At 39.7% G+C, this 16,911-nt stretch overlaps 1 protein-coding gene across 1 annotated transcript; it reads left to right on the top strand.

Annotated features, from left to right (window-relative positions):
- The first annotated feature begins 91 nt into the window (after positions 1 to 91).
- Positions 92 to 16,543, top strand: LOC144665153 (uncharacterized). Its single transcript, XM_078526324.1, has 14 exons — positions 92 to 146; positions 1,598 to 1,676; positions 2,006 to 2,170; positions 3,963 to 4,141; positions 5,635 to 5,740; positions 6,596 to 6,894; positions 8,078 to 8,266; positions 8,864 to 8,961; positions 9,571 to 9,601; positions 10,838 to 10,957; positions 12,358 to 12,498; positions 15,080 to 15,203; positions 15,650 to 15,724; positions 16,245 to 16,543. The coding sequence occupies exons 1-14, from the start codon at positions 94 to 96 to the stop codon at positions 16,335 to 16,337; spliced, it is 1,752 nt and encodes a 583-aa protein (XP_078382450.1). The 5' UTR covers positions 92 to 93; the 3' UTR covers positions 16,338 to 16,543.
- Positions 16,544 to 16,911: the final 368 nt, after the last annotated feature.

The following is a 16,911-nucleotide window of genomic DNA, read 5'->3' as shown; positions in this document are numbered from 1 at the left end:
AAGACAAGTATAACCGGCGTGCCAAACAGAGTGTTTGCGGATTTTACACTCCGGCTCATGTGCCTTATGCCTCAGTGGGTGATCTGTGTTTGGATGTACGAGATCTTGTTGTCAATACTGTCGGCTTTGAACAGAGCTCAGAGAAGGTAAAACACAAATCTTTCTAGTGTAATGCGCTCAGCTCCCATTTTTTTCGTATTAATATCAACGTGCAATTGTTTAAATTCAATGCTTTTCAAAAACTAATTCTAGTACGTGTTGCTAAGCCGTTTAAAAATTTTGCGCGCTCTTTCTTGTTGCCTGGCTACAACGTTAACAAAAGTACCGATAGCTGTACATGTTCTTTCACTTTGTTTATTTGTCTGTTTGTTGTTTCATAAACTTGTTAAATCCTTTTGGCCTTAGTAGTACATTGCTGTATCCTGAAATGACTAGTTCAGTTTTTCTTGAGCAAAATTCCTTTCAATGATTGCGCGCGCTGTTGATAAAATTCGTTATTTTGAAAACAGCTCGTGCAAAGTTTGCAAATTTAGCTATTTCTCTAAATCGAGTTGCGCGAGACAGACAATTTTTTTGAAACAGAAGAAATAGAAAATGGCGCCCGACATGGCCTGATGCAGACACGCAAACGCGGTCAAAAGACAGAATTTTAAATAAAAAAGAAAAGCACTTCAAAGATAAGATTATTTTCGCTGTTCAAAGTTCGATAACCTTACTTTACCAGAATTATGCTGATTTGCTAATTTTTTTTTTTTTTGCCTAAGGTGTCCCTTAAAATGTTCTTTGAAAACGGTGAAATGCGGACTTGTAAGCGCAATTTTCCGAGCAATTTTGTTCGAGTACGGACGGAACATTGGCTTACATTTAAAAAGTAAAGAACGGAACTCGGTCCATCGAGAGAAATAACATCTATTTTATTCCTATATCCTTGACTCATGTATACCCTTTTTGGTGAATGAAATCCCCCGAAATAAAAGAAAAAGCTGCCTGAGACGTTTGACGGCAGTCAAGATATAGACACGAGAGGGAGTTTGGGCGAGGGCAGGCGCGGGGTTTCACGGCGCACTTGTTTTTCGATGCGCGCAACGACTTACCATAAAATACAATCGCGTTACACTTAAAAAAAATCTTAATACAAAAATTTACCAAATTTATTATTTACTACAAATCTTAATACACTTACATATCAAGAGAATATATTATCTTTTTATACCATGCCATAGAAAATACAGCCAATCAGAATACAGGAACGCCGTTGTATATTCGACGGTATTCAACCCAACCTTCCCATCGTGCGCTGCGACTGTATTCTCGACGAAATTTAGTAAGCGTATTTTCTATGGCATGGTATAAAATAGTTACACAACACTTTCTCGTGGTATACTATGGAATATCCCACTTGTTGGCATACACACTCGCCTAAAGGCTCGTGTGTATACCGAGAAAATACAAGTGACTCGTGGGATATTCCATAGTATACCACTCGAAAGCGTTGCATAACTAGTATGTATACGTACATATTTAAAACTACTCTACTTACATTATGTACAGGGCGTAAATTAATTACTTATAAACCATGTACTACTTGATTCTTTAGTGTAACGACAACGTCGTTGCTGATACCAACGAAAAAGAGAAAAAGAAAGAAGAAGAAAAAAAAGACTACTGCTAAAAAGGTGAGAAAACAGAAAAAAAAACAGCAATTCGACAAAAGTGGCTGTTTGCTTTGCGATAATTCTTACTTCTAAACCTGTTTGACCCTGTTTCTAAGAGGGTCTGAATGGGGCTAACCGACAACTAGCGAAAAAGGGCGAAAAATATAACTGACAACCGACTACGTAATAACATTTTAACTGACTCCCGACATTGCCCCCCCCCCCCATCCCCCTATCCCCCGTCCCCATTTAGACCCTCTTCCAATGACCCGGCGGTCTTAACTTTAGGTTGCAGTTCATTTTAGGTTAATTTAACGCTTACTTTTATTGCTCTGTTCTGAACAAAACAGAAATCTCAAAGATCTCAAAAGCCGAGAGTTTCTATCTCTTATAAGAACGAAGGAGGTCTGAGTGATATCAAGAGCAAGTTGTTACAGTTCAGGGATAGACTGCCAGCCGTGCGAGCCGGCCAAACATTTGAAGATTGTGTTCGAAAGGAGGACCTCGTCACAATGGTAAGACTTGTTACAGTCAACTCTCGCCTTGTGGACGCCCGCTATTAAGGACCCCGGGGGGTACTCCCTATAATGGCCTATACGGGGAGGCTCCGCCCGAAAGGGGTACCTTTTTCTGGCTTCAGGTATATAAAAGGGTAGGGATTTCACGAGTTTAAGTATATGAAAGGCCTTCCCAACGACTGCTTAGCAGTTTCACCACTGCTGGTAAGCAGGTGATAGTCTATATTATTTAGCGCATGTTAACGAATTTTATTTCTCACACTCCGCTATTACGGACTCTCGCTATTACGGACACTAAACGGGGTCCCTAGCGTGTCCGCTATAACGAAAAACTGTATTCCTGGTTGTTATTCTCTAGTGGAATCAGTCCAGTAATGCAGCAACTCTCGTAAGCTTGGAATTCTACCGGTCCTCTAGTGTAGCAGTTACTGTGTTTTTGCCGGGGGGCTAGGGGCAGTGTTTCTATTCAGTTTGTTCTGTTGCTCCCTCGAAGGGTAGCGAGCCTTTCGCGACCTGCTACCCAACCGTGGAATCTGGGCACTAGATGATCAAGAATTTAGGGATCTTCTCAATTTTGATGACCGTGGAAATGTCGAAAAATTCGAGAGTCAAAAAATGGAAATGAAACTGTCATTTTGTAATAATGTCCGGCTGTTTACGTTTGACGCGTATCGGCTGCCAGATTGTTGTCAATGGTATATGAGCTCATATACCATTGTCTGAGTGTTAACCAATCAAAACTCAGGAATTGCAACATACCATTGCTAGTTTTTAATAATAACAGATATCCCACAGACGGTATTCTGCAATATTGCATGAACAGTATGATTGTTTTCCCTCGAAGGGTAGCGAGCCTTTCGCGACCTGCTACCCAACCGTGGAATCTAAGCACTAGATGATCAAGAATTTAGGGATCTTCTCAATTTTGATGACCGTGGAAATGTCGAAAAATTCATGAGTCAAAAAATGGAAATGAAACTGTCATTTTATAAACATGTGCATGGTCCCATTTATGAGTCTGTTTAGAATGTACTGGAAAACATTTATTCACGACTCAAATACAGCTTTGATAATCGTCATTTCAGTGTGAGCCACTTTGCTCTTAGCTCGCGCGTGCCCTGAAAGTGAGCAAAACCGTTATCTTCGATAAAATCCTTTTCACGTTTTATATTTACAAAATGCCTTGTTATTTTCAAAGAAAGCTGTCTGTGAATTACACATCTAATCATCTTCGAGGCACCTTATCCGAACTGAAGTGGTCAGGATGCCAGTGTTGTAATCAGGTTTAAGCTCTCCACCCTGACATTGGCTGGATTGTTCTCGTTCGTCCTGAGTTCAAATCCTCGGTCACGCTTTTATTGGGATTTTTATCTATGTTATGTTCACGTAAAATAGTTTGTTTACTCTGTTCCAGTGACATGCATGGAAGTTAGGTATCTCAAAGCGTAGTGCATGACTACCATAAACAGCATTTACATGCATTTTTACATTACTCATTGCTCCCGCGAGAGGCGGCTGTATAGCAGGCTAAGGCAGTGGCGTTGAGAATTTTTCCCTGAGGACACAAGATGCGCAGCAATATCTACAGCTTGCATTTACATGTATCAGCCTTAATTTTGCAGAAATTATTCTTTTTAAGGCATTTTGAAAAAAGAAAAAACGGGATTCGGGAAAGCGATGAAAAAAAGTGCGGGATGCGGGATTCACATAAAAAGGAGCAGGAATGCGGGAAAAGGAACCCCTTAAACGGCCCTGTTTAAATCGTACATGCACATTTTCATGAATTCAGGTAGTGGACACCTGGAAGGAGCACCGCAGTAAACCTTCAAGTATCACACCAAGTAAACTACAGAAAATGTTCAACAAATTTAAACCATCTGTAGACGTTTCTAGCATTGGAGATGAACTGATTCCTGCCTTCCCCAGCGAGATAAAATCAGATCACGAGGAAGAAAACATCGATCAGAGGTAGGTTAGTTACTAGTCTCCCTTCAACCGCGCTTCTGTCACAGTAGATAGGAGATTTACCGTACTTACTGCCTTCTCACTGAGTAAGATTTCGGCAAGTTTAAATTCAAAGGTTATTTACGCAATCAATTTGCCTCAAACCTGGCATATACTGTTTGCAACAGTAATATTTTTTGATTGCTCTTAGATTGTGGATATTTTATCTCGGTCTAAACACCTCCATTTATTTCATTTCATTATTCATCAAATTTTCACGTTGTCCGTATATGGTCAGAAAGTCACTGTTGTCCGTCATCTGTTCATTAACAATTATTCCACTCGCGCTTGTTGGATATAAATATAAGATGGTAGATAGCCAACGAGGCGCGTAGCGCTGAGTTGGCTATAAGGGACGGACCATTATTTTCTTGGGAGGGGGGGATGAAAAAATTTTCGTCTGCAAACTTTTTTTTTAGTTTATGCATCTCTGCAAACATTTTTTTTCGAAATTCTTACTATTTTTTATTATACATATCGTTTTTGCAAACAATTTATTTTGTCTTTCCAGGCCCTGCAAACAATTTTTTTTAATATTTTTCATTCCCCCCCCCCCCCCCCCTCCAAAAAAATAAGGTCCGTCCCTAACGATCTCATATCCAACATGCGCGAGTGGAATAATTGTTTGAGCTCCCCAGCTGTTTACGTTTGACGCGTATCGGCTGCCAGATTGTTGTCAATGGTATATGAGCTCATATACCATTGTCTGTTAACCAATCAAAACTCAGGAATTGCAACATACCATTGCTAGTTTTTAATAATAACAGATATCCCACAGACGGTATTCTGCAATATTGCATGAACAGTATGATTGTTTTATCATTAAACAAACTATCAACAAACCCGCACATCTTGCTGCTAATTCTTGGCAACGTACGCACATCGCACGATATCTGTTATATAAGGATGACGAATGCCAATGACATTCTGACCATATACAGCTATTTCGAGAAACGTCGTCGGAAAAAAGCACAAAACTGCACAAGTCAATCCCTAAAGGTAGTATGAGTAGACGTATTGAGCTACTGCACGTGTTGAATACTAATGGCTATAACAACAAAATAAGCGCAATTTTCAGGTTTTCTTTCTTTTCAGACATGTAGAAACAAGGTACGTTTAGACCCTCTGAAGTTCAGAAGAATTTTTCCTCACTCAAAGACACGCGACAGTAAAAGTAAAGCTACAGATATAGGCCTCCTGAGAAGAAAAACAAATTCTCCACGTGCAAAAATACAAACTTGTAAATTTCCTCTAGGCCAATATGCAAAATTCCAGTGAATACCCAGACCACCTTTCGGTCTTGTCGCGTGCACTTTGATGGTTTTTTTTTTAGACAACCTTTCTCGAAATAGCTGTATGTGCAACGCACGCATTTGTTGAGTAATAATTATTCCACCCACTGGAATATGCACAATAACAATTAATGAGTTGTGTATTCGCAATGCAATTTTTTTCAGGGACGCACACGAACGTTGTGTTCGTAATTTTGGTAGTAAACTTGGCAGTTTGTATACTTTACTGTGCTACATTTATCATCTCAGGACAAGAGATTTACGGACCAGGGTAAGAAATGGCTACCTTATTACATGAAATTTTCGCGACACGTTAATTTCGCGATTTTGAGGTGCACATTATTTAACAACATGCCTTTGAATTAAAACGACTTCATCAAAGGAACGAGTACGCCAAAAGCGGGACTAAGGCTCCGTACGTCCACACTGACCCGGGTAAATTTGAAAACGGAGAAATTTGAAAACGCCGCGTAAAATTAACCCGGGTAAATTTGAAAACGATACGCTTCATTAGTAAGTAAAAGTAAAAGTAAAGTCTTTATTTAACGAGGGTAGCACTAAAATAACATAAAAAATACTAACAAACCAGTGGCCCTCTAAAATTATTTTCAATAAAATATAAAAATACACTATTTCACGCTCCAAGTCCAAACGCTCATTGGTGAGCGTTTTTGAAAAGCTCCGTTTTCGGTGACCGAAAACGCCGTTTCAGTGTGGACGGTTGGCCTAACCGGAGAAAAAAAGATGCGTTTTCAAATTTACCCGGGTCAGTATGTACGGGGCCTAAATCTCGGCAATAGCAACAACAGAGGTTCTAACAATGTCTACGTGCACGAAAAACTGTTCTTGAGCGAATTGACAACAAAATCCATTTATAAATTTCTTCTGTCAGTGACACTAAACCTGTACACAGGCTAAGAATCGCGAAATTCGCAGAATTAACGTTTCGCGAAAATTTCATGTAATAAGGTACTTATCGAGGTCTGTAAACCCATTTAAATGTTGGCTTACCTTTGCATTTGATTGGTTCGTAAAACACGTGCATTAGAATCGATGCTATCCTCGTAACCAATCAGGTGCATCCACATCTTGATGATCACGACCACATTTGTACTTTGCTTTCTAGACTCCCTTGTCAAGGGACTTTCTCAAGGCACTCAAAACAGAGGTTCTTACGGATCAAAACGGAAGGCCCCTGCGACATACACGGAATATGGCCCACTTTCATCCTCAGTCTCGTGGGGCTAATCAAAGGTCCTCCACTGATGCAACAATATCCCGTATGGAGCATGATCATCACCTCTCCCCTCACATGAACACACGGTCAAGCTTTGTCAGCGATTCACCATCTTCTTTATTCCGCACCGGGATTACTGGAACGGGTGCGATCGAGTCCAGGGCATCTTTTTTCAGTCGTAAATTAAGGTACTTTAAAGTAGCTTTTTCCAGTAACTCGCGATCGTTTCTTATAATATATGGGCTTTCCACAAGTTGCTCGGCAACTTTTTGGCAACTTTTCATATTTCGAGCAAATTTTTCCCCTTTTAGCAACTTTTTTCCTTTCGAGCAATTTCTAGACCGAAGATCTCCGAAGATTGTCCGAGTGTTATCCAAAGGCCATACGAACATTTCCGAAGATTAACGAAGTTTGCCGAAGATTTTCGTGGAACATCCAGAGACGTTTCGACTTTCGACTCATTAAAACCTTACGAAATTAGTCAGCAAACATGACGTCATCAATATCTTCACGATTTTTCTCAGTGAAAGAAATCCTTGTAATTCAAAAAAGTTTTTGCCCTAAAATGTTATTTAAATACTTCTGTTACAGTGGAATGGCATGAAACTGCTTAGCGTTTTGGATTTTGGGGGGCAAAATTTCACTCTACTGTACACCCAACTGAAGAGAGACGGCAAAAGTTTCATTTTTGCCGTTTGCCGATGGTTTCCTGGAAAACCAGGATCAAGGATCCACGATCGAGGATCAAGTAAAAAAGTCAATGGAAAAAAATCTTTAAGTGCCAAGTGCGCAAGATATTTCCCTTTCTGGTGCTACATCATGCATCGTCATATTTCAAGAAGACCTTAGTACCCTGGGCCGGGTTGTTCGAAAGCCGATTAACACTTACCCAGGATTAAAAGTAAATCGAGGGTTCCTTTTCTCTTATATAAAAGTGTTTTTGATGCTTACGTTTTGTGGATTTTGGGATAATTAGACGGCAAAACTAAATGGCGGATAATATAAACAAAAACTCTCACTGAAAAGTTGAAAAGCTGAAATCAACTGATTCGTGCTAATCCTGGATTAGTGTAATCGTCCTTTGAACAACTCGGCCCTGGTGAACACAGGAATGACAGAGTTGGTTACCTATATACAGTGACCCTGGATTTAAACCTAGACAATAAAACTTCGCATAGTTGACTGTGGTTATCATTTGTTCTTTTGCATTTCTTGAGAGTTTCCATAACCCTTGAGTGGAACCAGACTTATTTAAATTGACAAGTTCCCGGGGAAGCCGATCTTGAAGTCGTTGCAAAAAGGAATGTTTAAAACAACTTGTATTATGTCTTGTGTAGTGTCTGATCTTAACCATTTCATTTGTCATGTTAGACCAAAAGACACATCTGACAAAATTGAAACGTGGGAAGATCTGCTGGAGGCTGGAGACAAGCCACCGCCTCAATCCCAGGCTCCTTGGGCGAGGGGCGGCCAAGCAGGAGAACCGGGCGCCAGGGGCGGTACAACCAGAGCAAGCTTTCTGCACTCAGTCAAGATGTTGTACGGTGGGATAAGATCGAGGTTTGTAACATAAAGCTAGAACTCGTTGTATCTGTTTTAGGTGAGAAAAAATAATCCAAACGAAATATTCCCCCCAGAAAGTGAATTAATTTGGAACACGAGTTATTTGCTGGATGGAAATTATGTCTTTTACTGCGTGTCCCGTACTCCCTAGCTCACACGCAGTCGTTCTTAGGGGCGATCGTGTTTCACTCCTCGAGGAGTGAAACACGATCGCCCCTAAGAACGACTGCGTGGGAGGCTACGTATTTCCATGCTAGCTTGCTCGCTCACTCGTCCTCTTGCTCATTTCACAACCCCTTTTTCACTTAAAAACTCTATATAGGCGCGTGTGCAAAGAATATCAAGCCACCAGCGAGTTGTTTTTAACCCACGCGGCTTTTTTGGCGGGAAACTAGTGCCAGCTTGCCGGTAGGGAACATTATGGGGGGAAAAACTGTCTCCTGCAAATACCGTATACCTAGAATGTAAATATGGCTTTCCAGCCACTAGATTGGCTGTATAGGTCTGACGTTTGATAATAAAAAAAACCGCGTATAGACTTAATACAGAGATACAGTTCACAATAAAGATAGACATGTTTTTTTTTTTTCCCAGACGATATGGTATTCTACAACAGATTCAGAACGTAGCCGCCGCTAGTCACGTTACAGAACCGCTTCCTCTCTGGCACCAGGTTGCCGCAGCTGAGAAAAGTATGTACTAGAGCGGCCTTACCAAAATTAAATCAATGTTTTCCCAATGTTAGGCCAATGTTATAATCGTTCATGGTGCTAATTTTCCTTGACAATTCAAATTTTACCTACAATACGAAAAATGCTCGTCGCACAGCAAATATTGGACACTTTTCCGTAAGCTATAAAGTATCAAAGTATTTAACTCTAATTAGATGAGTATCGTTTACTCGATCTCTCTTGCCTCTTTTTGCAGTACACATACAAAAACTCACAACAGAAACTTATATAAACTTAAACTTAACCCTTGAAGTATTAATCCGTATTATTCCGGGATTTGGAGGAGTGTGTCAGTTCATCAATTTGCATTTGGGATACGCAACTGATACAGATTGGATAGATCTTTCCACACAAATGCCCATTTTAAACATCGACTGCATTCTGACAAAGCTCATCGAAAAAATGTCTTGTATTTTATTAAATTATCGTAACGAAGATGTCAGTGTTTTAAGTCGTATCCTAATGTTATCTATTTAGGCTTGCTCGCCACTTCCTATATTGTAAATTTCCTCTTAAACTAATTTTGTTTTTCTTTTCATGAATTTTGTGTTTAAACAAATCGATGTTCAGAGAACGCCGCTAATGGCACACTTCCAAGAAGGTAAGCTTTCTCTCTTACGACAAGACAATTTCGTGCTCCGACGAAGGGTTTACCCTTGAAACGTTAGTTTTTATTTGCAACGGTGATCATGGCGTGTCTACCTAACTTTTGGCTTATAATCATTTGTCAATCAAAAAGAACGTTTGCTGAGCATAATTAAACTACAGAATACAGGGCCACTTTTGAAGACGGATATATCTGGTGGCTCGTTTGGTTCGGTAGTCAGCTAAACGAGCCCGGCTTAATCTTTACACCAAATACTTCCACTGCCGAGTCAAACAAGCCACTAAATCTACACCGAAGACTTAGCGCACAATGCAATAACGCACACTATGCAATAACCACTCGTTCTTACATCCACTACGTACTGCCGAGCCAAACGAGCCACAAGGTCAGTACACTGAAACCGAAGACTTAGAGCGCGGTGGCCTAACGGTAAGCGCGCTGGACTCCGGATCGAGGAGCGGTCCGAGTTCGAGACTTGGCTGGGGTCACTGTGTTGTGTTCTTGGGCAAGAAACTTGACTCTCACAGTGCCTCTCTTCACCCAGGTGTAAAATGGGCACCTGCAGCGACATAATGCTGGGGGTAACCATTCGATGGACTAACATCCTATCCAAGGGGGAGTAGAAATACTCCTGGTCGCTTCATGCTACTGAAATACTACTTATTAACCGAGAGTGAGGTCATTACAGGGGAATCTCAGACCGAGGCCTTGATGTATTGACCGAGCGATAGCGAGGTCAATACATCAAGTTCGAGGTCTGAGATTCCCCTGTAATGACCGAACGAACGAGGTTAATAAGTTATTTATTTTATGGCCTTTAAGCACTATTCAAAAGAAGAGTATAATCAAGGGAAAAAACACTGAAGGTAAAACTCGCTCTCTGTGGCTATCTTCGTCGCTCATACTAAAGAAGTATCGGTATGATTATATTTTTCTTTAAGTTATTGAAAAGATAGTTATATTTTGTCGGCTTTTTTTTTTTTTTGCCCCCTCGCTAGAAGCTTTAACTCACAACTCGAAAAATCGTCGAGCCGAGAAAAATTTTCATAATGCCCGGTCATTACAAGAAAATAATGCCCGCTCAGCAGCCAATCAGAGCGCGCGTACTATTGTAGCCATATAATAAAGTGGGATAAACTCCGGTCTGATGGGCCACTAGGCTCAAACGCAGACTTTACCAACCTACCTTACTTGTCAGTATTTTTAATTACAAACCTGTTTTTTTCGCAGAATAAAGAAGTCATCCCCAAAAACTGAAAGTTCCTTGTCCGAGATGATCGGCGGAGGCTTTACGAAGATTCAGGCCGAGTCTTCTAAACGAGTTAGAGAAAAAATAAAGAAGTTTAACAGGTACGTTTAGCATTGCGTTATTATTTAAACTGTTTTCTATAGGGATTAAGTAGTCTAAACATCTCGGGACACTGTTTAAAAATATATATACATTTATAGTCAAGAAACGTCTTTGGATCTCTCTCAGAAAGCTTTGGCGGTACTAGCTAGTCTTCGGAACTCTTCGGAAAAACACCAAAATCTTTTAATTTAGTGTTGTTTATGTAGTTAATAAAATAACTGCGTGAACGAACATATACATTTTCCGCAAGTTTATTTAGCATTGGGAAAATCCCTAGAGACCGACGACGTATAAAAACTTATTATGCAAAAAATGAACTGAACCAATTTAACTCTGATGAAGGTAACAAAGAGTTACCGAAAATTCAGTTTTATACGTTTTTTTAACAGCTTTTTTGAGCCAATTTTAAGATCATATACAAACCGTTTTTAATCAAAATAACACATGCATATGGCTACTTGGAGTTATAAAATTTCTCTTGACGTGTTCAACTCGAAATCTCCCTCTTTTGCTGCGCTCACTCGTGGGATACCGTAGAATTCCGGTTATAAGTCCCCCCGCTTATAAGCCCCCCCGCTTATAGGCCCATCTACCTGGAAACAAAAAAATACATCCGGTTATAAGCCCTCCCGGATATAAGCCCCCCTTTGCTGAATGACGGTACTGAACAGGGCTAAATGTTGCTTTATTATATGTTTTTAACCTAAAAACGTATTTCGATCAAAACTCCTGTGGCTCGTTTCAAAACGTTTTTTTTTTTTTCATTCCGCTTATAAGCCGTCCCGGATATAAACCCCAAAACGCTTATAAGCCCACCCGAAACCCCTTACAAAGTTGTATAAGCCCAGGGCTTATAACCGGAATTTTACGGTATCACGTTAACGTTTAACAAACAAATTGGACTTTAGTAACTTCCTGCACCCATGCATTTTATACTTCATATAAATACAAACAACGCCAGTTAGTGAGAAACTACTGTATGCTGTTCTAAATTTTACTCAAGTAATTTTCGATGCTTTTTGTCTAATCGAAAATATGCTGAAGGTAACGTCAAACTTTTCGGGCAAATGAATAATGTAAGGGGGGAGAACATATTTTTTTTTTCTGGAACATTTTTTTTTTACTATCCTAGTTTTTATTTAGATGTTTACGGTTGCTGTGAAATCTCGCGATTTTTATTGACTTTAGTGTTGATGTGTTGATGTAGATGCATTCCTAGAGTCTCAGAATGCATTCCCAGAGAAAGTAGATTTGTAAATTTTCCGGGGGGGTGGGGGGATTATCACGATCCCACCCTTCAAGTTGTCGGTTCCCTGTTTCTTGATTCTGCTGGATCCGCCCGGTTGATGGATTATCACGATTATCTAAACGTGTCGACTATGTTGAATTCATTTCACAGGAAGGAGAAAGAGTCTTTTGTTCAGAAAGTCCAGGCATTTCAACCGTCCTTTTTGTATAAAGTAGATTTACAAAGAGTCAGACAAGCTGGTCGTGAGGTCAGTGAAGAATACGACATAAAAGGCGAGAAAACAGCTCCTTGGTAAGTGAGGCCATCCCAATAAAATGTTTCGTTTCCCATCGCCCGACCGACCCATTTTTTTCGAAAAGTAAAAAAAAAAATCCAGGTACTTCAGGTACTTCAGCAAGTACTTCAATTTACAAGCACACGATCTTGTTTTATTTACAACAATTGGTATGATGTCTTTGTCTTTAATAAACATCGATACTATGTTATTTAAGGTCGCGGGGGACACCTTAGGCTCATCATTATGCATTTATTTAAAGCGTATGCACGAAGTGCAACGACTGACAAAGTGACATCGACAACTTTACGAGATATTCATGACTGGATAAAAATATGCGGGTGCGTGCGCGTGATTTTTTTGAAAAAATAAATTCCTGTTTCTTTGTTATTTTAACCAATTTAAAACAACACTGGCGATATACGTTTATATAGATTGTAGCTAATTTTTAAACAATTTGTTTTTGTTTCTGCAACTCAGAGTAATCACAATAATATTCGGCATAAACAATCATAGCTAATCATGTCCTTTAAAAAAACGCATTGTTCTCATTATAAAAGCGTGGAATACAATTACCATAATTACATCTCTCCTTTGGAAACTGATCGTGTTTTGGTCGGGACACCTTCGGAAAACTCAAAGTTTGGACTTTACCGACAATTTTGTGGCAGAGAATACAGCGCAGATACAAACCTTCATGACTTGCCCCCGGGGGGGTACTCAAAAAAGTTTTATACGGGGAGGCTCCGCCCCAAGTTCTAACCCCTTACCCTTTTATATACCATTTTTGACAGAAATTGTACCCCTTTCGTATACCTTTAACTGAAAAAAGGTACCCCTTTCATATACCTAAGAGACATGGCGTGGACTTAAAATAGGACGTTTTCTTGTCATTTTTATGTAGCGCTTAACAAATGAAAATAATACAGCCATAAATTGCGTCTGTTCGAAATATTTTAATTAAAGGCCCTTTTAAATAGCCAAATGACAGATTTCCGTACCCTTTCATATACTTAAACTCGTGAAATCCCTACCCTTTTATATACCTGAAGCCTGAAAAAGGTACCCCTTTCGGGCGGAGCCTCCCCGTATAGGCTATTATAGGGAGTACCCCCCCCCCCCCGGGGACTTGCCACTGCAGATAGGTAAACTATGGACATTGTAGTGTGTCATAACAGAGGCGGAATTTTAAAAGAGCGCTTTAAGAAAGAGGTAGAAGGCATTAAATTAAAATTTGCGCATTTAAACCGACATAACTTGCTGGCAAATTCTAAATTAAAAAATCCGCTTCTGTTATGACACTCTACAGATATTGACTGATTAGTTTTTGACAAGATCACAGTGTGCTGTCTCCTGCTCGTTCCGTAAACTCTGCCATAAAGTCACGTTCTTCCCAATTTGGCACTAACGTGGCTATAACATCGGCGTTAAGTATAATCTACCAAATAAAAGACGACACACATAATACTTTATCATTTCTTTATGTCTGTGCAAAATTTGAGCTTAATCGCACCCATAACAGCCGAGAAATAAGCGTTTTAAAAGAAGAAGGTCAAGCAAAATTTCGCTTCATGAATTTATTCATGCTGTAGGTATCCCCCGCGACCTTAAAGACTGTTAAGGAATAACGAAAGAAAAAGACCACGTTTTCGAGCTGACTTTGTAATCAGGCTTTCTTACTAAGCAGCCTGGCCTTTTCTGGAACCACGAACCCTTCAAGTGTTCAATATTTTTTATTTTTTATTTTTTGCCCGACCGACCGACCCACCATCACAAGAGATGGGGCGATGGGAAACACAACATTTTATTGGGATGGCCTAAATTAACTATCACAAAAATAACTTGCAATTGTTTGTAAAGAACACTCACTATTTACTGTGTTGTAGAGGAACGAAGCGAGTCTTAGAGATAAAAAATCTAACATTGTTGAAAGGGACTGTGTCACAGTTAAGTTTATTTTGTTAAGTTTTGTCAAATAATTAATGTATAACTACTGCGGTGGGGACACGGTCCGCCCGCGGCTTCGGTCCGGCCCTCCTCTCCTGCTGCCTCGGTCATCACTTTCTGTCAAAACTCGCAATGAAATTTAATGTTTGCAAAGAAATTCCTTCTATGAATCTAAATGACAAAACCAAGCGGTTAGTTTTTATATTTCACCAAATTTCATGGCCATTTCCCGTGCCTAAATTTGGCTGAAGATCCGTGATACAGCTTCTTTAATTAAGAGGGGAGAAGCAATATCTAAGGTGAATGAAGGTCGAGTGAAGTCACACGCGAATGGCTCGCTACCTTTCGGGAGAACATAATTAGAAAAAGCAACAAGAGCAATGCTCCCAGTCCCCAAAAACAATAGTAACTGCTACACTGAGGACCAGAATAATTATAAGCTAAAGAGTTAGTTGCTACACTGCAGGCCGAGAGGGAGTAAATTCGAGTTCAAGGTACTCGAAAATAGCATTCAAAACATTTAAGTCTCTTAAAATTAAGCTCAATTTTCGCAGTATTATGACTTTGCACAAGTTTAGTTGGATCAAGGTCCTAACGAATTGTTTTTGATAATGCCCGCATATCCCTCTGGTATACATTTCTACTCGGCAGGTATGGGGAATTAGAAAAAGAGGCTCAAGATCTTGGAGTGGATAAGGAGCCAGAAGTTATAAACCTGTTAAACAAGTTGTACCCGTTTGCTATTGATGACATCACAACACTGCCTTATGTTCAGGTGCGCCTCATCACAGAGTACATTACAAAATTAAAAGCAGAAAAGGTTGTCCGTACTGGATTCATGGTCATGCGCTTCGGGAGGAGTGGGGTGGGCGGAGGTGAGGGGGGGGGGGGGGTGCTTGGAATTCTCGTCTTACTCTTCATACAGAATCTCGCTGAATCGCCTGCCTTAAAGACTACTGTCCTACTGGGTTTTTGCTGCATTCCAATTTTTATATTTTTTTTTGGCTATCAAAACATGACTTTAGGCTTCCTTTCATTAAACAAGAATTCTGAAACGTTACTTGATCGCAAATAATTGTACGTTGCAATGTAATAAACTAAGGGTCGAATTTACTTCTCTTGCCCTATTCTGATTAAACTCAAACCAAAGGCATCTAGTACATTTTCAGTTAACGTTTTCAAACTCGATTTAAGTATATCCACCTTCTTACATCATTCTAGGCTAAACTTTGTCTTGTCGTCCAGTCCCTCCCGGTCTATGAACTGTGTTCTCTGACAACGATGGACGCGCTAAAGGTAAGTGGAACTTAACTTTTTTGATGTACGAAGTTAGGAAAACTAGTCTTGTAAACCCCAAGCCTGCATTATTGTTGTCGTTTTGTAATGTTCTTGGACAAGATAGTCTTCATTATTAGCTATTACACAGGCAGCACCCCCCTCTTCACGCCCCAAGCACGACAAATTGATTTCTTTTTTAAGGGCAAGGGGCTAGTGGCGATGGATTTCGGTGGGGGAGATGGGTGGGGATGATGGAAAAATTTAGAATCACAGGCCTGCATCGCGTGCAGAGAGTTATCACGGGGAATTATAGGTCTGCAATTCATACAGAGAAACTACCTCTCTAAGAAGCAATGTACTCCGAATAATTTTTGCTATGGAATTATATAAATGAGCGGATATGCTATCAACTGCCTTCTGGCAAGCTGTTGGGGCAGAAGGAGGGGTTTGTTCACAGAAAGGTTTATCGTGTGAGGAATATGTTATAAAGTGGACCAATTAAATTCATTAATATTTCTTCCTTTGGTTTTCTTTTTAGTTTCTTCTGGTAAAGATACTAAGTTGCTCGCCTGGGACATTCAATGAATGGATGAACCAGAGGAAACTGCTCCCTGGAGACAAAGCTAGCTGATCAATAATATAATTCAAAAATCGATATAATTCAAGACATTTGACAGGTTCCTCTTTGTCTTCAAAAGCTGTAATTATAATAACATCGCATTTCTAAATAAAAAGTTGTGCAGATAATTTAATATTTATAATTTATAACTTTATGTCTGGAGTTGATGGGAATGTCTAGTCTTGTTTACTACCGTATATTAACTGACTTGCCTGTTACTCTTGCCTGTGTACTAACCCGATAACAAGAAGTCTGTGGGCAATAGTAAGAGTGATGTAATGGTTTTCCAAACAATATTTTCCAGCCTCAAAACCCCCTTCTGCATTACATGTAGAGCTTGAGATTGCTGCTTTTAAGATCAGATACAAAATTTCAAATTATTAGACAAGACAAGTTTACTTAGTGTAATTGAAAGAATGGGACATTTTTATAGAGGTCCAGGGAATTGTATAGTTTCAAACAAAACTCTATTATTTTTCTACTGGTTCAAAAGGGAAAGTACAGATACATAGTAAAATAGATTTATTAGTTTATATTGTCCATATCTCAGCAGAGAAATGCCATAAAAAGCTGGCTATTGTGAATA

This window comes from Oculina patagonica, chromosome 9, assembly GCF_052425735.1.
Source record: "Oculina patagonica isolate OP01 chromosome 9, crgOcupat, whole genome shotgun sequence".
Lineage (NCBI taxonomy): Eukaryota > Metazoa > Cnidaria > Anthozoa > Scleractinia > Oculinidae > Oculina > Oculina patagonica.
The sequence above is the reverse complement of the archived record's forward strand: the minus strand, read 5'-3'. Positions and strand labels throughout refer to the sequence as shown.